Source organism: Oncorhynchus clarkii, chromosome 1 (assembly GCF_045791955.1).
Source record: "Oncorhynchus clarkii lewisi isolate Uvic-CL-2024 chromosome 1, UVic_Ocla_1.0, whole genome shotgun sequence".
Taxonomy (NCBI): Eukaryota; Metazoa; Chordata; class Actinopteri; order Salmoniformes; family Salmonidae; genus Oncorhynchus; species Oncorhynchus clarkii.
In genome coordinates this window covers 63,761,820-63,787,677 of record NC_092147.1, presented here as the reverse complement: position 1 = coordinate 63,787,677, position 25,858 = coordinate 63,761,820, and the positions used below count along the sequence as shown (strand labels likewise).

Sequence of the window (25,858 nt, the reverse complement as noted above, 5' to 3'; positions counted from 1 at the left end):
TATATATATATATATATATTTTTTATCACCCATCTACAAACAATATCCCACAGTGACAAAGTGAAAACATGTTTTTAGAAATGTTTGCAAATGTATTGAAAAGAAATACAGACATATGTCATTTATATAAGTATTCACACCCCTGAGTCAATACTTTGTAGAGGCACCTTTGGGGGCGATTACATCTGTGAGTATTTTGGGTAACTCTGTAAGAGCTTTGCAACACCTGGATTGTACAATATTTGCCCATTATTCTTTAAAAATACATTTAAGACTTGTCATAGATTTAAGCCAAAACTGTAATTAGTCCACTGAGGAACATTCAATGTCATCTTGGTAAGCAACTCCAGTGTAGATTTGTCCTTGTGTTTTAGGTTATTGTCCTACTGAAAGGTGAATCCATCTCCCAGTGTCTGGTGGAAAGCAGACTGAACTAGGTTTTCCTCTGGGATTTTGCCTGTGCTTATAGCTCTATTCCATTTATTTGTATCCCCAAAAACTCCCTAGTCCTTGCCGATGACAAGCATAACCATAACATGATGCAGCCACCACCATGCTTGAAAATATGAAGAGTGGTACTCAGTGATGTGCTGTGTTGGATTTGCCCCAAACATAACGCTTTGTATTCAGGACAAAAAGTTTATTTCTTTGACACATTTGTTGTAGAATTACTTTAGTGCCTTGTTGCAAACAGGATGCATGTTTTGGAATATGTTTTATTATGTACAGGCTTCCTTCTTTTCACTCTGTCATTTAGGTTAGTATTCTGGAGTAACTACAATGTTGTTGATCCATCAGTTCTCATATCACTGCCATTAAACTCTGTAGCCGTTTTAAAATCCCAATTGGCCTCATGGTGAAATCCCTGAGCAGTTTCCTTTCTCTCCGGCAACTGAGTTAGGAAGGACGCCTGTATTTTTGTAGTGACTGGGTGTATTGGTACGTTACACGTAAGCTTAATTAATAACTTCCATCAGGCTCAAAGGAATATTCAGCATCTTTTTCTGTTTTTACAAATCTACCAATAGGTGCCCTCGTTTGTGAGGCATTGAAAAATCTTTGGTCTTTGTGGTTGAATCTGTGCTTTAATTTCACTTTTCGATTGGTAGGCGTTACAGATAATTGTATGTGTGCAGTACAGAGATGAAGTAGTCATTCAAAAATCATGTTAAACATTATTATTGAACACTGAATCCATGCAACTTATGTCATTTGTTAAGCACATTTGTATTCCTGAATTTATTTAGGCTTGCCATAACAAATGGGTTGAATAGTTATTGACCTATGACATTTCAGCTTTACATTTTGTATTAATTTCAAAAATGTTCAACAAACAAATTCCATCAGTGAAAAAAATCATCTAAGTTTAATAAATTACAAATTCAGGCTGTAACAACAAAATATGGGAAAAGTACGGGTGTGAATACTTTCTGAAGGCAATGTATAGCACTGAAGCTGCTGAAATGTTTGAATACCCTAAATCAAAAGTGATTTGACATGTTCTGTGAAGGCATGAGAGTAACTAACCAAGTAACTTTTTTTATTTTTTTTTACTGTTTTTAATTGGGTTTTGCTCGTGATTTATGACTTACTGTAGGATGCCCTATGGATTCAATATAATAAAACGCAATCCAATACAAAATGATTGTGTACAGTCATTAGATAGTCATCATAGTCAGTAGAGACTAATGTTATTCTGTAAATATTATTACATGATACTTAAAATAAAAAAAACGTTGCCGTACAGAGAACGTTCTTCAATGACATCTTGGATCAATGTAAGCACCAGATCTCTAACTGAAAACTACGAACAAGGCCTCAGTATGTGCACCGATGTCACTAATGGTGTACTACATCATCACTTGTCTTTCTCTGGGCTGTTCTGGCTCTCCTCACAGGAAGCGAGTGGAGATAGAGACAGCTCTCCTCCCTTTCCCTGGGGCCCGAGGGTCAACTGTCCTTTGATGTCCTCCGCTCCCCACATCACCTCATCACACACACACATACATGCAATGTGGAATTGAACGAGGGAGTGAACGAGAGAAAGCACGGGAGGGAAGCAGAGAGGGAAGGAGTAAAGGAGAGAGCATTGGGGAGTGAAGGAGAGAGCGCCGGGGAGTGAAGGAGAGAGGGAAGGAGTAAAGGAGAGAGCGCCGGGGAGTGAAGGAGAGAGGGAAGGAGTAAAGGAGAGAGCGCCGGGGAGTGAAGGAGAGAAGGAAGGAGTAAAGGAGAGAGCGCCAGAGAGTGAAGGAGAGAGGGAAGGAGTAAAGGAGAGAGCGCCGGGGAGTGAAGGAGAGAAGGAAGGAGTAAAGGAGAGAGCGCCGGGGAGTGAAGGAGAGAAGGAAGGAGTAAAGGAGAGAGCGCAAGAGAGTGAAGTAGAAAGGGAAGGAGTGAAGGAGAGAGCAGCGGGGAGTGAAGGAGAGAGGGAAAGAGTAAAGGAGAGAGCAGCGGGGAGTGAAGGAGAGAGCAGCGGGGAGTGAAGGAGAGAGCAGCGGGGAGTGAAGGAGAGAGGGAAAGAGTAAAGGAGAGAGGGAAGGAGTAAAGGAGAGAGCAGCGGGGAGTGAAGGAGAGAGGGAAGGAGTAAAGGAGAGAGCAGCGGGGAGTGAAGGAGAGAGGGAAGGAGTAAAGGAGAGAGCAGCCGGGAGTGAAGGAGAGAGAGAAGGAGTAAAGGAGAGAGCAGCGGGGAGTGAAGGAGAGAGGGAAGGAGTAAAGGAGAGAGCGCCAGGGAGTGAAGGAGAGAGGGAAGGAGTAAAGGAGAGAGCAGCGGGGAGTGAAGGAGAGAGGGAAGGAGTAAAGGAGAGAGCGCCAGGGAGTGAAGGAGAGGCAGATTCAGTGAGATGCGGTAAGAGTGATTGAGAGGAGGCAGACACATGGAAGACAGATTTGTGATGTGAGGCCAGATATGGGAAGCAGATATGGAAAACGTCATAGCTCTTTGGGGAAATGGGCTTATCAGGCTCATCAGAAAGTATTACCAAGCGAGAGCCATGTGGAGGCCAAGGATTATTATGGATTGTTTTAAGAAGTGCAGGCCTATGAGAGAATAGGATTTAGGGTTTTCTGTAAGGGCTTTTAGGATAATGAGTTTTAGATGTTGGTAGTACACACTAATTGTTCTTCTTTGATACAGAATAACAGAAATGGTATGTTATTCTTCTTTCACTGGCACATTACGTTGTTTTCTTTCAGACTGATACAGACCCAAAGTCCGGGTCTTAGTCATCGTTTACCACAACATACACCCAACAAAAACAGCCAGTGGAAATTAGTTAATTGCCTTCAACACATGTTTGTGCTCCCTGTGTGTGGAGCCCAAGGCTATAATGAGAGGTTATTATAGTATAAAAGTTAGTCTTTCTTACTCACTCTTTTTTCTTTCTTATTCTATCTGTCTCCCTCTCTTGCTCACTCTCTCTCAATCCCTCTCTCTTTCCCTGCTCTTGTTTATCCCACTAACATGTGTTTTTCATGATAAGGGTATTTCCATCAAAAAGGACCAATGAGCACCAACATGTGAAGTTCATAGAAGCATATCATATCGGGTGTCAAATTAAAGCTAAGAGTCAATGTTCTTGGAAAATGAAGGCGTAGTTAAATTTTTCAATCATTTCCCATCTTAAAAATGTGATGTAAGTAAACGCTTTGATTTCTGGATAAATACTGTAAATGGAAAAGGTCTTAAAAAGGTATCAGAAATACATCAAAACACAATAATGTTGACTTAAAGACCCCTGCCAACTAATATCAAAATGTATATTTTATTTTTGGAGAAATTGTTTAATTGTGTAAGTTTAAAAAACATTGCCTTGTGCCTTGTAGTTCCGTTACCAAAAACCCACAAATCTTTAAGATATTATTTTGTTTCTCTCCCTCATGAGGAGGGAGGATAATGAAAGTTCAAAGAAGTAACACCTACCAATTAGTTAGGGATTTTACTGATATCAATTTTGTTTATGAATTATTAAAACTCGTAATTCCGTTACCAAATTGGTACCCAAAAAAAATCAATAACGAAATTACTACAAATGAATTGTGTACAATGGGAAATCCTAGTAGTCACATAGCACAGTTAGGTCACCTGCTACTGTCTTTGCTACTTTCTTACATTCCACATTCCACTGGTTAATGTTAATCTCCATTTTCTTTGTCTTTCTGTTGTCTAGTGGTCAAACCAAGAGTGTTACAGTCTGATTCTGGACAACCCCTCCCTCTCTCTCTGCCTGTCTCTCTCACTCTCCAGTGAATGTCACCTCTCCCAGCTCTTGTCATGCCTACCTCTTTCCACTTACTGTAACCAGCATCCTCACCCACTGACTGGCACTGGATGTCCATTGATGTTGAAAAGTATTGGCAATTAGACGTATGTTTCACAAGTTTGGATTAGGGCTGGGCGATATGACCAAAATATCTCATCATGGTATTTTTCAAATTTCTGCCTATATTTGACGGTATGTGCTTCATGAGTAGTGCGTGACCCTAGGGTGGCAACACATATATTCTAAATTATTTCAATGGGTCTTTCTCCATTCCAATTGTTTTATACTGTTCAATTCAACTTCAACCTCAAATTATTTCCTGCATTTCCATCAATTTCTGCATTTCCTGCACTCATTTGAGATCATTTCCACACTGCCATGATATGGGAAAAAATACTGGGCCTTATTTTTAACCAAATGTTGCAATTGCGAACACTTAGGTGAACTTTTGGAATCATTGAAATAGAATGTTTATTCTATTTCTATAGTTAGAATATAAATAATAGTGGGCTCTTTGAATACAGTGTTTGACATAACAACGAATGAAAATGCCATGGACGAGTTATTGTGACAGGGTAGGAACCAAAGTGATGTTCAGTGTTTCCTGGGGGACCCTATAATCTTTGGCTACATTACATCTATATCCATGTAGGCAAAATATTGATGCTTCGGCTATTCCTCTTTGATTTAGAAGATACTGTTGCACAAACAACATGCAGATTTAAGCCCCCACCAGTATTGGTATCAGGCTGTATTAGATAGCGACATTTGATCTGACTCAGTCCTTTTATTAGCTAGCGAATAGCATTAGTGGCTAACACGATTTAGCTTAACTTGCTAAGAAAATGCAAACTAGCTGTTTGCAGATGTAAGAAACACAAACTAATATTGTAATTATAGAACGCTTGTGGATTGATATTAAGATCAAAGTAGAAACAACATATTTGTCATCAACGTTGTTGAATGTGCTGCACTGAACATGCAGACTGAACGAAAGTGTCTCGTAGTCGAGCAACAACAAATACTCTTGTGGGACCAGGTCTGTGGAAAGCGGCATGGAGAGAGCGGAGGGATGCCTTAAGTAGCGGAGTAAACTATACAAATGGACCTTACACACGGCGTCTCACATTTAATAACAAACCAAACATTTAAATACCATTATAGAAGATAAAGTTAAAAACCCAAACTGGTCAGTGCATCAATACCGGTATATAGTAAAATACGGTATACTGCCCAGCCCTAGTTTGGACAGTACAATACAGAACAGTGAGTTTAGCACAGTAGAGTACAGTACAATACTGTAAAGTGAGTACACAGTACTATAAAGTGAGTCTGCAAACATGCTGGATGATTCAGAATCCATTGAAGAGCATGAACGATTCATTGACAAGAGATACCTACGAGCTCAAAGAAACATGTTGCTGGTTTCAGAGGATTCAAGAACTGTTAAGGACAACAAACCAAAACCAAGTTGGCCAAGCGGTATCAACGATGGCATCTGACCTTCCCCAAACAAGAGGGCGCGCGCTGGGAGAGGTTTACAGATATGGATGTTGACTTGTTGAAATCCATCAATGAAAGGCTTGCCAAACTTGATATCTTGGATATACTACGAGAGGACCTCAATGCATTATGTGCCAGTCTAGAATTCAGCCAATGTCAGATTGATGATCTAAGGAAAGAGAACACGGAGCTGAAAAGGTACTGTAGACTCTATTCATGGCAAGGCGGAGGTGGTGCAGAGGGAGAACAAACAACTTAAAGAAACCTTGCTTGATGTACAGTCGATCAATCAGGGATACTGGAGAATGACAACAGCAGAAGCTGTGAGGACACTGCCCGAGACGGTCTCGACTCAAATAAAACTGCCCACAGATGTCGTGCGTAATGTCACTTTCTCCAGAGTCCATAGAATAGGTAAGGCCTCTGGAAATAGGCCACAGGCTGTTATTGCATATTTTGACCATTTTAAGCAAAAGGAAATGACGAAGAGCAGGGGCAGAGGACTCAGAAACACTGATTTTGGAATGAATGATCACTTCCCCACTGAGATCAGTGAAAGGAGAAAAAACTGTATCCCATCATGAAGGAAAAGCGTTGCCTGAATCAACGAGTCTCCATGGTGATGGATAAACTTTACATCAACGGGCAACTGTATCGGGACTCTAGAGTACCTCCCTGGCTATTTTAATTTAATGTTGAAATCTGAGTTTGTGTTGTGTAGTGAATCATAACAACTTCAACTATAATGAATACATTATCTATTGATCTCCACTATAATTAATACATGCTCTATTGATCTCCACTATAATTAATACATGATCTATTGATCTCCACTATAATTAATACATGCTCTATTGATCTCCACTATAATTAATACATGATCTATTGATCTCCACTATATTTTTTTATTTTTATTGATTTATTTTTTTTCACCTTTATTTAACCAGGTAGGCTAGTTGAGAACAAGTTCTCATTTGCAACTGCGACCTGGCCAAGATAAGGCATAGCAGTGTGAACAGACAACACAGAGTTACACATGGAGTAAACAATTAACAAGTCAATAACACAGTAGAAAAAAGGGGAGTCTATATATACATTGTGTGCAAAAGGCATGAGAAGGTAGGCGAATAATTACAATTATGCAGATTAACACTGGAGTGATAAATGATCAGATGGTTATGTACAGGTAGAGATATTGGTGTGCAAAAGAGCAGAAAAATAAATAAATAAAAACAGTATGGGGATGAGGTAGGTGAAAATGGGTGGGCTATTTACCAATAGACTATGTACAGCTGCAGCGATCGGTTAGCTGCTCAGATAGCAGATGTTTGAAGTTGGTGAGGGAGATAAAAGTCTCCAACTTCAGCGATTTTTGCAATTCGTTCCAGTCACAGGCAGCAGAGAACTGGAACGAAAGGCGGCCAAATGAGGTGTTGGCTTTAGGGATGATCAGTGAGATACACCTGCTGGAGCGCGTGCTACGGATGGGTGTTGCCATCGTAACCAGTGAACTGAGATAAGGCGGAGCTTTACCTAGCATGGACTTGTAGATGACCTGGAGCCAGTGGGTCTGGCGACGAATATGTAGCGAGGGCCAGCCGACTAGAGCATACAAGTCGCAGTGGTGGGTGGTATAAGGTGCTTTAGTGACAAAACGGATGGCACTGTGATAAACTGCATCCAGTTTGCTGAGTAGAGTGTTGGAAGCAATTTTGTAGATGACATCGCCAAAGTCGAGGATCGGTAGGATAGTCAGTTTTACTAGGGTAAGTTTGGCGGCGTGAGTGAAGGAGGCTTTGTTGCGGAATAGAAAGCCGACTCTTGATTTGATTTTCGATTGGAGATGTTTGATATGGGTCTGGAAGGAGAGTTTAGAGTCTAGCCAGACACCTAGGTACTTATAGATGTCCACATATTCAAGGTCGGAACCATCCAGGGTGGTGATGCTGGTCAGGCGTGCGGGTGCAGGCAGCGAACGGTTGAAAAGCATGCATTTGGTTTTACTAGCGTTTAAGAGCAGTTGGAGGCCACGGAAGGAGTGCTGTATGGCATTGAAGCTCGTTTGGAGGTTAGATAGCACAGTGTCCAAGGACGGGCCGGAAGTATATAGAATGGTGTCGTCTGCGTAGAGGTGGATCAGGGAATCGCCCGCAGCATGAGAAACATCATTGATATATACAGAGAAAAGAGTCGGCCCGTGAATACATGATCTATTGATCTCCACTATAATTAATACATGCTCTATTGATCTCCACTTGACAAGGAAAGGGTTGCATATAGCTCAGGTTAATGTATGTAGTCTTCCTAACAAAATACATGAGGTCTTTAACTTGGTCAACATAAATAATATTCATATTTTAGCTTTGACCGAAACACATTTGGATGCATCTGTAAATGATGGGCAAATGAACATTCATGGATATAGTCAGGAATAGGAATGGTGTAATCCTATACCTTTTTAGAGGAGGGATGACCTTAATGTATGTCAAATAGAGGCACTATGGGCTCAAGTACATCTGTCTCACCAGGCAGCCATATTGGTAGGATGTGTGTTTTGACCTCCTTGCTCTAAGGTGTCCTATCTGGGTTTGACCAGGCCACAGATAGTAACCGAGATGTATTTATCTTGGGTGATTTTAATATTAATTGGAAGGATCATAATAATGATCAAATATAACTATATTGATGAGATATGCCGAAGGCTGTGATTTGAAACAAATGGTTAATGATACCTCTAGATCACAAACTAAGTTAGTACACATGCATTGATCTGACCTTCTGCAATGTACCATTGCAATGGTTAAAAGCCAGCTCAATGCCAGTGGGCTGGACAGACCAAAATATTGTGACCATAACCATAAACACCAAGGTTCCAAAGAAACCCCCAAGGATTGTGGTCAAGATACATTTTTAAACATTTAATCATGAGCTATTTCTAAATGATTTGGCTGCTGTACCCTGGGAGCTGATTTATCTAGAGGATGATTTAAGTCACGCAACAGAATGTTTTATTGATTTGCTCACTGAGGTAATGGACCATCATGCACCAGTCTGAAAGAGTACAGTTGGGGCTCGTCCATCTTCATGGATTGATGATCAACTGCATGATTGAGGCATTTTGTCAAAGAAATCTTGCAAAAGTCTTAGCAGCCAAATCTAAACCAGAAATTGATTGACAGAAATGTAGAACACTGTGTAATCATGCAATTAAATTAAATCGTAAGAAAATAAAGTTTTTTTTTTCAAAATGCTTTTTTTGTCAAAGGTTTACTTGGCACTTGTATTTCATCATGCACATCTAGTGTGGAGGTTGACGGGAGAACAATAACAAAACCAGCTGATATTACCAATCATTTTGCTGATTTTTCTTTTTTTACAAAGAAAATTAATTGACTGAGCGATAATGTAAACACCCATTCTTCCAAACAAGCTATTGTCCAATAGATTGATCATATTATGAGCAACAACAAAAAACTGTTATTTTAGTCTATAAACAGAGTCAGTAGAGGAGGTGTTAAACCTATTGAAGGCATTACCCAATGGTAAATCTACAGGTGATAAACTTATGATCTTACGGACAATGTTTTAACTTCGCTGTGCTGCTCCCCAGATTGCAGCTCCACGGAATATTTAATTGGTCACTGGAAAAGGGGACATTTCCAAATGCATGGAAGCATGCTAAACTGTGTCCAATCCCGAAAGACAGCAAAGAACCCATTACTCCTGCCAATAGTCGACCAATTAGTCTACTCCCTTCACTCAGTAAGATTTTGGAAGCTATTGTGAGTAGACAAATATGGGAGTACATGGAAAAGAGTAGTCTGATGGCAGCCAATCAGCATGCTTATCGCAAAAAAACATTCTACTACCTTTAAATTGGTTGACATGAGTGACCAGTGGCTCAATGCTATAGATAACGGCAGGTTTGTGGGTGAATTATGTTTTGATTTTAGCACAGCATTTGATTTAATGGATCATTTAAATGATTTGGGTACAATGATATCTAACAGTCAACCTATATCAATGGGTTGTTTTCTTCCCCTCATGCTTTAAACTGTGGACTACTGCAGAGCAACTGCCTTGGGCCACTTCTTTACTTAATATATACAGTTGAAGTCGGAAGTTTACATACACCTTAGCCAAATACATTCAAACTAAGATTTTGCCACAACTTTGGAAGTATGCTTGGGGTCATTGTCCATTTGGAAGACACATTTGTGACCAAGCTTTAACTCCTGACTGATGTCTTGAGATGTTGCTTCAATATATCCACAGAATTTTCCTACCTCATGATGCCATCTATTTTGTGAAGTGCACCAGTCCCTCCTGCAGAAAAGCACCCCCACAACATGATGCCGCCACCCCCGTGCTTCACGGTTGGGATGATGTTCTTCGGCTTGCAAGCCTCCTCCTTTTTCCTCCAAACATAACAATGGTCATTATGGCCAAACAGTTCCATTTTTGTTTCATCAGACCAGAGGACATTTCTCCAAAAATTATGATCTTTGTCCCCATGTGCAGTCGCAAACCGTAGTCTGTCTTTTTTTATGGAGGTTTTCACACCAAAGTACGTTCATCTCTAGGAGACAGAACACGTCTCTTTCCTGAGCGGTATGATGGCTGCATGGTCCCATGGTGTTTATACTTGCGTACTATTGTTTGTACAGATGAATGTGGTAACTTCAGGCATTTGGAAATTGCTCCCAAGGATAAACCAGACTTGTGGAGGTCTACAATTTTTTTTTCTTAGGTCTTGGCTGATTTCTTGATTTTCCCATGATGTCAAGCAAAGAGTCACTGAGTTTGAAGGTAGGCATTGAAATACATCCACAGGTACACCTCTAATTGACTCAAATGATGTCAATTAGCCTATCAGAAGCTTCTAAAGCCATGACATCATTTTCTGGAATTTTCAAAGCTGTTTAAAGACACAGTCAACTTAGTGTATGTAAACTTCTGACCCACTAGAATTGTGATACAGTGAATTATAAGTGAAATAATCTGTCTGTAAACAATTGTTGGAAAAATTACTTGTGTCATGCACAAAGTAGATGTCCTAACTGACTTGCCAAAACTATAGTCTGTTAACAAGAAATTTGTGGAGTGGTTGAAAAACGAGTTTTAATGACTCCAACCTAAGTGTATGTACATTTCAGACTTCAACTGTACAAACTACCTTCCTTATGCCTGTGTTATCCAGACATAAAAGATAAATAGGCTAACATTTAGATTCTGAGCAAAAAAGAAATTGAATAATTTATCTGAACAAACCAGAAACCTTTCAATATATACATTCAAAAAATACTTTAGAACCATTTAAATATACAGTTGAAATTGGAAGTTTACATATACTTAGGTTGGAGTCATTAAAACTCATCCCCAACTTATTGTGGGAAGCTTGTGGAAGGCTACCCAAAACGTTTGACCCAAGTTAAACCATTTAAATGTAATGCTACCAAATACTAATTGAGTGTATGTAAACTTCTGACCCACTGGGAATGTGATGAAATAAACGCTGAAATAGATCATTCTCTCTACTATTATTCTGACATTTCACATTCTTAAAATAAAGTGGTGATCCTAACTGACCTAAGACAGGGAATTTTTACTAGGATTAAATGTCAGGAACTGTGAAAAACTGAGTTTAAGTGTATTTGGCTACGGTGTATGTAAACTTCTGACTTCAAGATCAGAACTTGGAAGGTTGAGCAGGACTATGGTAGATGAAGGAATCAGTCTATCTTTTCAGACTGTTAGAGTATTCATCTGGTCAATATGTCAGTGTATTCTGTCTGTTTGTAACAGTGTGAAAATGTGATCATATTATAAATTGTATTTGAATGTTTAAGGACTCTTGGAAGATTCGTCCAAATGAGGACTAAAAGAGATCCTAATCAAATCACAGTAGAGTACAATACACTACAGTACAGTGAGTAGGCCACCGTAGAGAACAGTCTAATACAATACAGTTGTACGATTCAATACAGTACAGTAAATACAAGTAGTGTAGAGTACAGTATATCTACTTTACTGAACTCTACCGTACTGTACTCTACTGCATTGTACTGAACTCTACCATAGTCTGCGCTGCTGTATTGTACTCCACTGTACTCCACTGTGCTCTGCTGTATTGTACTCCACTGTGCTCTGCTGTATTGTACTCCACTGTACTCCACTGTGCTCTGCTGTATTGTACTGCACTGTGCTCCACTGTGCTCTGCTGTATTGTACTGCACTGTACTCCACTGTGCTCTGCTGTATTGTACTCCACTGTACTCCACTGTGCTCTGCTGTATTGTACTCCACTGTGCTCTGCTGTACTCTACTGCACTGTACTCCACTGTGCTCTGCTGTACTGTACTGCACTGTACTCCACTGTGCTCTGCTGTATTGTACTGCACTGTACTCCACTGTGCTCTGCTGTATTGTACTGCACTGTACTCCACTGTGCTCTGCTGTATTGTACTGCACTGTACTCCACTGTGCTCTGCTGTATTGTACTCCACTGTGCTCTGCTGTATTGTACTCCACTGTACTCCACTGTGCTCTGCTGTACTCTACTGTACTGCACTGTACTCCACTGTGCTCTGCTGTACTCTACTGTACTGCACTGTACTCCACTGTGCTCTGCTGTATTGTACTCCACTGTGCTCTGCTGTATTGTACTCCACTGTGCTCTGCTGTATTGTACTGCACTGTGCTCTGCTGTATTGTACTCCACTGTGCTCTGCTGTATTGTACTGCACTGTGCTCTGCTGTATTGTACTCCACTGTGCTCTGCTGTATTGTACTGCACTGTACTCCACTGTGCTCTGCTGTATTGTACTCCACTGTGCTCTGCTGTATTGTACTCCACTGTGCTCTGCTGTACTCTACTGTACTGCACTGTACTCCACTGTGCTCTGCTGTACTCTACTGCACTGTACTCCACTGCGCTCTGCTGTATTGTACTGCACTGTATTCCACTGTGCTCTGCTGTATTGTACTGCACTGTACTCCACTGTGCTCTGCTGTATTGTACTGCACTGTACTCCACTGTGCTCTGCTGTATTGTACTACACTGTACTCCACTGTGCTCTGCTGTATTGTACTCCACTGTGCTCTGCTGTATTGTACTGCACTGTACTCCACTGTGCTCTGCTGTATTGTACTGCACTGTACTCCACTGTGCTCTGCTGTATTGTACTCCACTGTACTCCACTGTGCTCTGCTGTATTGTACTCCACTGTGCTCTGCTGTATTGTACTGCACTGTACTCCACTGTGCTCTGCTGTATTGTACTGCACTGTACTCCACTGTGCTCTGCTGTACTCTACTGTACTGCACTGTGCTCTGCTGTACTCTACTGCACTGTACTCCACTGTGCTCTGCTGTACTGTACTGCACTGTACTCCACTGTGCTCTGCTGTATTGTACTGCACTGTACTCCACTGTGCTCTGCTGTATTGTACTGCACTGTACTCCACTGTGCTCTGCTGTATTGTACTGCACTGTACTCCACTGTGCTCTGCTGCGCTGTAATGTCGAAAGTTGTGAAACATGAGGAGAATGACATTTATTTGCATAATTATTCATTTCTGTGTAGTACAATCAGGCACCCATGATGTAATTCTGTTCCCATAATTCTGTTATCAGGTGTAAATCCACTTCACTTGCTGTAGTTCAATAACCAAAATATATGTTTTCAAACTCAAGATGCCATGTCATAGCTGAATATCTGACCTCCCATTCTTTCTGCAGACATCTGTGAATCTTAATTCAGAGCAGATATTTAACAGTTTTGGGAAAATATGGTCACATAAAAACCTGAGGGAGATTTTACAATATTTCTCTTACATATGTTCTGTGTTGGACTGTGATGTTATTCCTTTCATAAACTCCTGGTATGTCTGCACCCTGACACAAGGCCATTTTGTTCCTGAACTGTTGCTTGTATAAAATAACAATATGATTGTATGATCACCTCCCACTATATAAGGGACATGTGGCCATTTACTCTTGGAGTTCTTCCCTGTGAAACCAGAGATACTGTAGATCTCCCTCGCAGCTGCCTGATTTAAATAGTTTTCTACTATGCAATTAAATAGTCTCTTCCTTAATCTTTGTATCAAGTTGTTTTTTGTTGTTAAAAGTAGTCCTTTGTTTGGTGTACATTTTAAATTTGAAAAAAAAAATGGAGTCAAAGTGTAATTCTGTTATCGTGGAATTGCCCATACACGTTTCTCTCACATTGCTCTGTTTGACTACCAGTTGTGTCCAGTCCAGCCTAGTCAAGCCAAGCCTTGGAACATTTGAGGGGTGCCAGATGGGGAAATACAGTTACAGTTTCAAAACAACAGCTACTCTGTGTCTATCCGTCTCAGCTGCATGCATCTCATCCACCCTCTTATCAGAATTCCCAAGTAACAATACTAAATAGAGGTGACCACACCATTGTCATTCATGTATCTTTCTCTTGTGTTCCACAGGGGCTGGAGGGGGCAGGGACAGGGGCCATGGCAGAGGCAGAGGAGGCTCTGGGACAGGAGGACTGGAAGGAGAAGTGTTTCGTCCTGGAAGCCCTGCTCATGAAGTTCCGGGTGCAGATCATCAAGATCAGAGAGCTAACGGCAGACAAGGTTGGTCCTAAGTAACAAGTTGTATCAAATGAAATATTAAATGATCCCAAGTAGCCTTACATCCCAGGCTCTCCTATCGGAAGCAAACTAAAGCAAACACACCAGCAGTAACGCATCGGCTAAAGAAGACCGTAACACTCTCAAACCCCCCCAAAACAGTCATCTGGAATATCATCCTTTACCATTCCAAGCAGCCAGTCCTTCATCCTTTCTCATTAGCACACTTAACTGACCGTTTCACAGCGTATCTCATGCTGACTGAGCAAAATATTCCATCTCAACCACATTCCCTCATTTGGAGCTGTTATTAACTGTTACTGTTACAGAACAAGGAAATGGTTTTATCCACGGGTTTCCTCCCACGTTGGAGAGGCACATCCTCTTGCCCGAGGATCTCTGTTCAGAGCCTGACTCTAAATGAACTGCCATCTCTATTAAAGTCAGTCAGACTTGAAGCGTCTGTTGAGTGTCTGCTGTGGGGAAAGGTCAGTTGGGAGAGCTGTTCTTTCCTAGTCTCTCTCTCTCTCTCTCTCTCTCTCTCTCTCTCTCTCTCTCTCTCTCTCTCTCTCTCTCTCTCGTACACAAACACACTCTCTCCATCTCTCTCTCTTTGTGTTGAAGTGCAGGATCTTCTTAAACACCAGTCCATGTATGGTGTGGAATAGTGTTCTACTATCTAGGTTATGGAGTGGTGGGGTATGGTTTATGCGTGCTTGTGTGTGTGCAGTAATGTAGAACTGTGAGAAAGGTAGAGGGAGAGAGAGCAAGAATGAGGTAGGATGACGAAGACTTGGCTATGTGGCAGGCGGCAAGGCTGTGTGTGTGTGTGTGTGTGTGTGTGTGTGTGTCATTCCAGGAAGCCATGACACCCACCAGCTCAGAATGTTCTGAAATTGTTTCTATAGTTAGAAACAGATAAGATTAGCATTCCTGCGACATTATTTTGTTGAAATATAATTTAATATCTGAGATTGGTTGGAGCCAAATTGGCCATTTTTAATTCATAGGATTCATATGATAGTCAAATATTTTAACATCTGATTTGGACCAAACTTTTTCTTACAATGAGTAAGACACGAGGAATTCAAAGAAGTTGTAAAAAGCCACCCACGGAAACCCCCCACGTCAAACCAACAGCAACCTCCCAAACCAACAGCAACTAGACCGTATCAATTCTCTATGTCTGACTAGTAGTATGGAGCTGTGGCTCGGAATATTGTTTGTTCCTCCTATGTAATGTAGTGGATTTGGTGATGTTTTTCCCCCCCACCTGTTCAGAGAAATTTGTCATTGAGGTTGTTAGGTTTATGTCCCATTCTGCATGCTGATATTACCAGGTTCTGAGCACTAAATGGTGATGTTCTTGCTATTATGTGTTTGTTTTTTTAAAGAACCCCCACCCTCTCAACATTAAAGGGATAGTGTACCCAAATTGGTTTCCTTCAAATGCTAACTTTTTAGCCTTTATCTAATCTAATTGTATTTCTCACATGCTTCATTAACAACAGACGGTAACAGTGAAATGATTACTTACTTGTCCTTTTCCAAAAATGCAGAGTTAAAGCTATATATTACATTACCGTTCAAAAGTTTGGGGTCACTTAGAAATGTCCTTGTTTTTGAAGGAGAAGCACATTTTTTGTCCATTAAAATAACATAAAATTGATCCAAAATACAGTGTGAACATTGTTAATGTTGTAAATGGTTATTGTAGCTGGAAACTGCGGATTAAAAAAAAAAATGAATATCTACATGGGCGTACAGAAGTCCATTATCAGCAACCATCACTCCTGTGTTCCAATGGCATGTTGTGTTAGCTAATCCAAGTTGATCATTTTAAAAGGATAATTGATCATTAGAAAACCCTTTTGCAATTATGTTAGCACAGCTGAAAACTGTTGTCCTGATTAAAGAAGCAATAAAACTGTCCTTCTTTAGACTGGTTGAGTATCTGGAGCATCAGCATTTGTGGGTTCGATTACAGACTCAAAATTGCCAGAAACAAATTACTTTCTTCTGAAACTCGTCAGTCTATTCTTGTTCTGAGAAATGAAGGCAATTCCATGCCAGAAATTGCCAAGAAACTGAAGATCTCGTACAATGCTGTGTACTACTCCCTTCACAGAACAGCGCAAACTGGCTCTAACCAGAATAAAAATGGGAGTGGGAGGCCCCGGGGGCACAACTGAGCAAGAGGACAAGTACATTAGAGTGTCTAGTTTGAGAAACAGACGCCTCACATGTCCTCAACTGGCAGCTTCATTAAGTAGTATCCGCAAAACACCAGTCTCAACGTCAACATTGAAGAGGCGACTCTGGGATGCTGGCCTTCTAGGCAGAGTTGCAAAGAAAAAGTTGTATCTCTGTCCAGTGTCTGTTCTTTTGCCCATCTTAATCTTTTATTTTTATTGGCCAGACTGAGATATGGCTTTTTCTTTGCAGCTCTGCCTACAAGGACATAAACCTATCAACTTCAATGAGTAATTTCTCTGAACAACAGGAAAAAAACATGACCAAATTCACTGAGAATACATTACAGAGGATAAGGAAACAATACTCTGAGCTGCATCTCCATACTACTTGTCAGACAGAGAACTGATACTATATACTTATTGTTGGGGTGGGATATGCGTGGGGGGGGGGGGTCCGTGTTTTCTTTGTTGTTGACCATTCCTTATGTCTAACTCATTGTTAGAAAAATGTTAGGAACACCTGGGTCCAGGTGAAAGCTATGATCCCTTATTTGATGTTGCTTGTTGAATCCACTTTAATCAGTGTAGAGCAGGGTTGCCCAACCCTCTTCCTGGAGATCTAAAGTCTTGTGGGTTTTCAGCGCAACCCTCTGCCTGGAGATCTACTGTCCTGTGGGTTTTCAGTGCAACCCTCTTCTTGGAGATCTACTGTCCTGTGGGTTTTCAGTGCAACCCTCTTCCTGGAGATCTACTGTCCTGTGGGTTTTCAGTCCAACCCTCTTCTTGGAGATCTACTGTCCTGAGAGTTTTCAGTGCAACCCTCTTCCTGGAGATCTACTGTCCTGTGGGTTTTCAGTCCAACCCTCTTCAGATATGTTAGATCGAGTTTAAGTCCGGGCTCTGGCTGGGCCACTCAAGGACATTCAGAGACTTGTCCCAAAGCCACTCCTGCATTGTCTTGGCTGTGTGCTTAGGGTCGTTGTCCTGTTGGAAGGTTAACCTTCGCCCCAGTCAGAGGTCCTGAGCACTCTGGAGCCGGGTTTTCATCAAGGGTCTCTGTACTTTGCTCCGTTCATCTTTCCCTCGATTCTGACTGGTCTCCCAGTCCCTGCCGCTGAAAAACATCCCTGCAGCATGATGCTGTCATCACCATGCTTCACCGTAGGAATGGTGCCAGGTTTCCTCCTGACACTTGGAATTCAGGCCTCAGTTTGTCCGGGCGGCCAGCTCTAGGAAGAGTCTTGGTGGTTCCAAACTTCTTCCATTTAAGAATGATGGAGAACACTGTGCTCTTGGTGACCTTCAATGCTGCAGAAATGTTTTGGTACCCTTCCCCAGATCTGTGTCTCGACACAATCCTGTCTCGGATCTCTAAGGACAATTCCTTCGACCTCAGGGCTTGGTTTTTGCTCTGACACTGTCAACTGTGGGACCTTATATAGACAGATACGTGCTTTTCCAAATCATGTCCAATCAATTTAATTTACCACAGGTGGACTCCAATCAAGTTGTAGAAACATCTCAAGGATGACAAATGAATGGAAACAGGATGCACCTGAGCTCAATTTCGAGTCTCATAGCAAAGGGACTAAATACTTATGTAAATAAGGACTCTGTTTTTGCTTTGTCATTATGGGGTAGATTGATGAGGAAAACATTTAATCTAATCAATTTTAGAATAACGCTGTAACTTAGGAAAATGTGGGAAAAGGGAAGGGGTCTGAATACTTTCCAATGCACTGTAAGTGCCTTTTGAACTGGGAATGGTAGTAGCTGCCAGGTCCACTGGTTTGAGTGTGGGTTTTTCACGCTCAACAGTTTCCTGTGTGTATAAAGAATGGTCCACCACCCAAAGGACATCCAGCCAACTTGACACAACTGTGGGAAGCGTTGGAGTCGACATGGGCCAGCATCCCTGCGGAATGCTTTTGACACCTTGTAGAGTCCACGACTGGTAAATTGAGGCTGTTCTGAGGGCAAAAGAGGGTGCAACTCAATATTAGGACACTCAGTGTACTTATTGAATAACCTGTCAATTAAAATGGCCAATTTGGATGCAATCTATTTGCTTAATTTCTCAGAAATCAAATTATATTTCAGCAAAATAATGTTGAAGGAATGCTATCTAATACTATCCGTTTCTAAGAACAGAAACTATTTCAGAACAATCTGAGATGGTGGGTGTCAAAATTCTCTTTCTTGTGCTTTTGAGGTGGAACGACCCAGAGAGATACAGAGTGAGCGAAAGAGAGAGACGGCCCAAGCCATGGTCTGGTCTGGCCTGCATGGTGGGGTGGGCCAGCTTGGCCCCTGTAGTTCGCTGGCCTAGTTCTGAGGTCTCCAGGGAGGCCTGATTAGAGGTTAATGTAAACAGCAGCCTGACCACAGGGCTCCATCACGCAATGCATTCTGGGATGCCACTGACTTTATTGAATTACAGTTACCGCTCAGTTGTTGAGCCAAACAATCTTTAGGAAAATGATTGTGCTTTTGTTTAGGCCTATGGTGTATTGAAGTTGATTGGGTGCATTTTGAACAATTTAACTATTTGAAAGAATGATATCTTTCCCATATATCATCATTAACCATGTAAGTATTCACCCCCTTAGCATTTTTCCTATTTTGTTGCCTTACAACCTGGAATTAAAATGAAGGGGGGTTTGTATCATTTGATTTACACAACATGCCTACCACTTTGAAGATGCTTTGTGACATTTTTTAAGATTTTTAAGATTTTTAGTGAAAACAGACAAGAAATAAAAAGGTTAAAAAAAAGAACATTTTAACCTTCATAACTATTCACCCCCCCCCCCCCCCCCCCCCCCCTCCCAAAGTCAATACTTTGTAGAGCCACCTTTTGCAGCAATTACAGCTGCAAGTTTCTTGGGCTATGTCTCTATAAACTTGGCACATCTAGCCACTGGGATTTTTGCCCATTCTTCAAGGCAAAACTGCTCCAGCTCCTTCAAGTTGGATGCGTCCTGGTGATGTACAGCAATTTTAAGTGATACCGCAGATTCTCAATTGGATTGAGGTCTGGGCTTTGACTAGGCCATTCCAAGACATTTAAATGTTTCCCCTTAAACCACTTGAGTGTTGCTTTAGCAGTATGCTTAGGGTCATAGTCCTGCTGGAAGGTGAACCTCTGTCCCAGTCTCAAATCTCTGGAAGACTGAAACGGATTTCCCTCAAGATTTTCCCTGTATTTAGCGCCATCCATCATTCCTTCAATTCTGACCAGTTTCCCAGTCCCTGCCGATGAAAAACATCCCCATAGCATGATGCTGCCACCACCATGCTTCCCTTTGGGCATGGTGTTCTCGGGGTGATGAGAGGTGTTGGGTTAATGCCAGACATAGTGTTTTCCTTGATTGCCAAAAGCTCAATTTTAGTCTCATCTGATCAGAGTACCTTCTTCCATATGTTTGGGGAGTCTCCCATATGCCTTTTGGTGAACACCAAACGCGTTTGCTTATTTTTTTCTTGAAGCAATTACTTTTTTTCTGGCCACTCTTCCGTAAAGCCCAGCTCTGTGGAGTGTACGGCTTAAAGTGGTCCTATGGACAGAAACTCCAATCTCCGCTGTGGAGCTTTGCAGCTCCTTCAGGGTTATCTTTGGTCTCTTTGTTGCCTCTTTGATTAATGCCCTCCTTGCCTGATCCATGAGTTTTGGTGGGCGACCCTCTCTTGACAGGTTTGTTGTGATGCCATATTCTTTAAATTTTTTAATAATGGTTTTAATGGTGCTCTGTGGGATGTTCAAAGTTTCTGATACTTTTTTATAATCCAACCCTGATCTGTTCTTCTCCACAACTTTGTCCCTGACCTATATGGAGAGCTCCTTGGTCTTCATTGTACCCCTTGCTTAGTGATGTTGCAGACTCTGGGGGCCTTTCAGAACAGGTGTATATATACTGAGATCATGTGACAGATCATGTGACACTTAGATTGCACACAGGTGGACTTTACTTAACTAATTATGTGACTTCTGAAGGTAATTGGTTGCACCAGATCTTATTTAGGAGCTTCATAACACCACTTTTCCGTTAGATTATTTTTTTGAAGGTTTTTTTTTTCATTTCACCAATTTGGACTATTTTGTGTATGTCCATTACATGAAATCCTAATAACAATCCATTTAAATTACAGGTTGTTAATGCAACAAAATATGAAAAACGCCAAGGGGGATGAATACTTTTGCAAGGCACTGTATATGTAATGTAGGCCTCATAACAATGTAGGCCTCATAACTTCTAAATTGTAAATACGATTTTTTTTTAACTGACTTGCCTAGTTAAGTAAAGGTTAAATAAAAATGTAAAATGAAAACACCATAAACATACGCCAGGGTTCAGGGGTAGGGTTGAATATCGGATAACGGGTTAACGAGATATACCAATATTTCCCGCCCAAAACCACTCCCTTTTCCCCGGGATCAATAACAACGAGAAACTGGTAAATTACAATAAATTATTTCTATGAACAGCATGATGTGAAATGGAACTGTTAAATTATATAAAATGTCTACATCTGGCTTCTCTACAGCCTTCTTTTTGCATGATCAATCATCAACGCTGAGGGCGGGACAGACAGCTCATCTCAGGCGGAGCGCAGTTCACAATGCATGTTTCATCTCATGTTTTTTTCTTGTGACAGGTAGGCCTATATTTGCTGCAGCATAGCCTATGATACCGTAATATAATGACTGAATGCGCGTCTAATTTACACACCTCCATCTGCTTATCGGGAGCCATCTTAGTTTTTTTTATAAGTACATTTTTATTTATTTCACTCGAATATAGTTGCTTTAAATCAGTGCATACGGTATTTGGTATTTTATTAGGGGGTCCACACAAAACATGACATAATACAGAACATTAATAGACAAGAACAGCTCAAGGACAAAACTACGTAGATTTACGGGAGCACGCTCTCGCAGTCTCTCTCTCTCTCCAACAATTCCATTCCAACAATTCCATTCAAAATAGATCATCCTTTTCATATAGATGTCCTAGCCTACCCCTTTCAGGTAATTCATTCAATGCGGTATTAGCCATATATCGAATGAATGATGGGCTATGCATAGGTGTATAGCCTCTGTCTCTTGTGCAATACGCACCTGTGCACCGCTGGCCTTAAAAAAAAATGCTCCTTAGCTCTTAGTCCCACGACTAAGAGTTTGGGTGCCTTTCTTATATCCTACTAAAAGGCTATTAGAAAAAGGATGCAAGCTCTTGTTTTCAGCAGCCAGTAGAACTCATAGGGAGAAGAGCGAATGCGTGATGGCTGTGTCAGTTATTAATTTAGACCCGTCACCCATAACCATGCAATCTTCGTGAAGAGAAGTGAAAGCCGTCTGCATCTGGTTCTAGTCCTTAATTATTCAAGCATGTCATTACGACGATGAAAATGAGGACCACGAAACTTATTTCATTTAACTGTTAAAAGCGATGTTGCACAGTAGGAAATATTATGAAAGGTGCTCTAGATATGCGTCAGCCTTCTAATTATACAAATGTAAACTAGGCCCTACTATATTTCCAAATGAAATCAAATTTTCTAGCCTTATAATTGTAACTTTGTAGGCTGCATGCCCTGCACCATCTTTGCATGTTCTCTCCCAGCTTGATGGTTTGGACAAGGTAGTAATTTCAGTCATATAATACAGTACAGTAATACAGTCCACCTTCAAAAAGATTAGCCTACTGGAGCTTGTATCATTTATTTACCCAAGAGAGCATAGCTACATCTATGGGCTTCTATGTTTTTCTGTTGTATCTTGTGTGTGAAGTGTGGTAGCCTATATATTATAGGCAATGTAGGCCTATTGGATAATGGCACAATCATTTGGGCTTTTTCGGGCTTGGGCTCATAAAATGTCTTTAATATAGGGCTCATAAAACTTATTTAAATGCATGGCTCATCAGGATCAGGTAGCATCAGGCTTGAATTTTCAAGCCGACAAAAGCTCAATCAAAACCCAGATATATTTATATGCTTTAGAATGACACTTGTGGTTTTGGTGGGAAATACCGGGTTACCCGGGGGGGGGGGGGGGGGAGTGATTTATTCTCGGGATGGAACATTTGTAAATTATCAGGGAAATATTCAATCAGCCCTGGTTAGGGCTGACGGGTCACTCTCACTAGTAGAGTCTGACCTCATTATCCTCCTTCCCTCCCTCTGTGGTCTGGCCCTGAGTGGAGTCAGCCTGGTTTTCCTCCTGTGACCTTTGACCTCAGTCCTACTGGATTTCCTACTGTGGTGAGATGAGCTCATCAAGTGAAAATCCCCATGCAGTCATCCCAGTGTGTTTTTGTTCCTCTGTACTGGGCTCGCGGTGCGTCAGCGCCTGTTGTTTTAAACCATGCATCAGTGTGTGGGGGTGCACGTATACCTCAAAGAATCTCATTAATCTCCCACTTTCTCATCTGTTTGGTGAATTGCAGGCACCTAAATGGTGTGTGTGTGTGTGTGTGTGTGTGTGTGTGTGTGTGTGTGTGTGTGTGTGTGTGTGTGTGTGTGTGTGTGTGTGTGTGTGTGTGTGTGTGTGTGTGTGTGTGTGTGTGTGTGTGTGTGTGTGTGTGTGTGTGTGGATCTGCATTTGTATATTTAGCAGACACTCTTATCCAGAGCGACTTACAGGAACAATTAGGGTTAAGTGCCTTGCTCAAGGGCACGTCGACAGATTTTTTTCACCTTGTCAGCTCGGAGACTCTTATCCTGTGACCTTTCGGTTACTGGCTCTAACCGCTAGACAACCTGCCACCAGGTTGTGTGTGTGTGTGGGGGGGGGGGGGGGGGGGGGGTGAGCTAGTTTGCTGAGTGGGCAGCAGTGCAGTATTAATGTGACCCAGGCCGAAGGTGTGTTTCTTTTTGTGGTACAGTGCTCTACAGTTGTGCTAGCGAGACGCGAGTAGAGTGGAGCTTTTCTCTCGTTAATAGAGGACTTGAGATCCGGAGTGGTGTGCTGGGTAGGTGAAACGAGATGAAGCATCAAGATAAAGAAAGACCACCAACCACACTGATGTCATCACCGCTACCAGAAAGCTCTGAGTATCTCACTAAGGGAATAGAGAGAAGGTACACATTTGTAGGAAAACCTGGGACGTTGGTCAAGTAGTAGAGAGTGAAGGTAAAGAAAGAGGGAACGGAGAGACGGAGTAGAAATAAACGCTCTTGTAATCATTTGGCGGCCCAGGGGAGGAAATTCCTGGGTTTGTAAACAGAGAGCGTGTTGCACAGGAAGTGACCGAGGCAGAGAGAGAGACAGTCTACACTTCTCCATGTTTGGAACGATGGAAGAATGTGGGTCACAACTAGTTTTTCTCTCTCTGTCTCTCTCTCTCACCCTCCCACACTTATGTTTTCTTCTCACTCTATTTTGACTCAACTTTCCCTCACTCTCTCCCTTCTCTCACTCTCTGTAATGGTTTCCTTTCACCCACACCTTGCCTGTGGTATTTTGGGGAGGTAGTGGAGGGCTAGGTAGGGCGTTGGTTTTGGCCCCTGAACTAGCCAGCTGGAACAGTGGTCCACACAGCTCATACTGGAGACAAAGAGACCATGTGTGTTTTATTTTCTCAGGATGCTGCTTTGCACCCTCTCTCCCTACCCCCTTCAGTCTCTCTCGCTCTCCGCTTCTCTCTTACTCTCTCTCTGTCCCAGACTATTTTCCTCTCATTCTCTCGCTCTCTGTCTCCTATACTCAGTCTCACTCTCACTCACAGGCCCTTTTAATACTGCTCCTGCTGTCGCCTTTTTACTGAGAAAGTCCACTCACCACTACAGTAGAACCCTGAGCAGTAGAGTCGACACAGAAAGGGAGGATGAAGTATTTGGGACCTGGACGTTCAGTGGCCTACTTTTATGGTCCAGATCCCCACACACACACACATGTTAAAAGACAGGAACCACATTTGGGGTGGAGAAATGTGCTCTGGTTTTAGCGTTCCCCCCACTTCCTGCCTTTCACTCCCAGATTGATTCCACATTTATGTGGGTGGTGGCCTCCTGTGGGGGTGTTGGGGTTAAATGTCACGTGGACCAATCATCTCTCTGACAAGGGCATGTCAATCACACTCAAGGCTGTGAAGTAAGTAGAGTGGACCACCATAGTTTTACCTTACCGATGGCCAGACTGTTGTACTTACAGTAGGATGGCAATAGCATCCGCAAACTCAGTGGCAAAAGAGAAGTCTGTTATCGTAGGCACACACATACACACACACACATATAAACACACATATAAACACACAAACAAACATGCACTAACACAAACACTCAGAGAGAAAAGCCAGTTGTATCTCTTTAGTAAGACTGTGCTGCCTCTCCACACCCCCTGCAGTGTTCACACAGACATATGCTTCCGATTTCAGAGCAAGCCCAGCCGCCACCAATCTCAAGATGGGATTCCGCCTACGTCTCTAACCTTGAGATATTTGCTTGGTTCTCCACCGGTTTCCTCCCCATGACAGACGTGTGTGTGTGTGTGTGTGTGTGTGCGTGTCTATGCATGTGTGTATGTCTATGCATGTGTGTGTGTGTGTGTGCTCGAATGTGTACGTGTGCAGGCATATACTGCATGTGAGCGCGGGCGAATATATGAGCGTGTGTGTGCAAGTGTGTTTGTGTGAGCATATGACGTGTGTGTTTGTGTAGGTGACTCAAAGGGGCTCTGTGTCTGCTGTAATCACTGAGATGTGTGTGAGGGCTACAGTTCTATCCCCTCAGCACAAGTCTCCCTCTCACCAGTAGTCAAGTGTTTGCTGTTTGGAAGGACTCTATATCTGATGGAGCCACTGCACGGAAATCAGTTATTACCATTGCTTTACTGTAGTGTTCAGCTGCTATGATGTTGAGCTACTGCGGAGTAAATATGTAGGCCTGGTGTCTACAGAGGGAGGCTTTGTGAGCTGGCTAGGCTGTTGATGGAGCGTTGTGTGTGTGTGTGTGTGTGTGTGTGGGGTGCTGGTTGGCTGGCCACAATGAGGCAGGCCCGGAATTCCAGGAATGGTAGGCAAACTGGAGTTTGGATCCAGTGAGGATGTAGAAGGGTGGAATGATGGAGAGATGTTAGGGGTTATGTGCATTGACATGGCTTCTGTTGAGTCCTTTTTTGTGTGTGTGTTTCAAGTGTGTAAACATTGTGTGTTCATGTTATTTCGACGTTGTCATTCTAGCTGTCTGACTGGGAGTTTATTTCAGGGACTTGGTAATGGACCATAACACAGATTACCACAGTGTAAATTCCAGTAACAAAGTCCCATTAGAGCTGCTCAGGAAATGA

At 42.0% G+C, this 25,858-nt stretch overlaps 1 protein-coding gene across 1 annotated transcript in view; it reads left to right on the top strand.

Moving 5' to 3' along the window:
• The window catches only part of LOC139410389 (pleckstrin homology domain containing, family H (with MyTH4 domain) member 2), a 66,184-nt gene that overhangs the window by 393 nt on the left and 39,933 nt on the right, over positions 1 to 25,858 (top strand). Inside the window, exon 2 of the mRNA XM_071155796.1 lies at positions 14,228 to 14,377. Coding sequence (XP_071011897.1) covers positions 14,255 to 14,377 — 123 coding nt within the window. The 5' untranslated portion in view covers positions 14,228 to 14,254. The remainder of the gene's footprint in view (positions 1 to 14,227; positions 14,378 to 25,858) is intronic.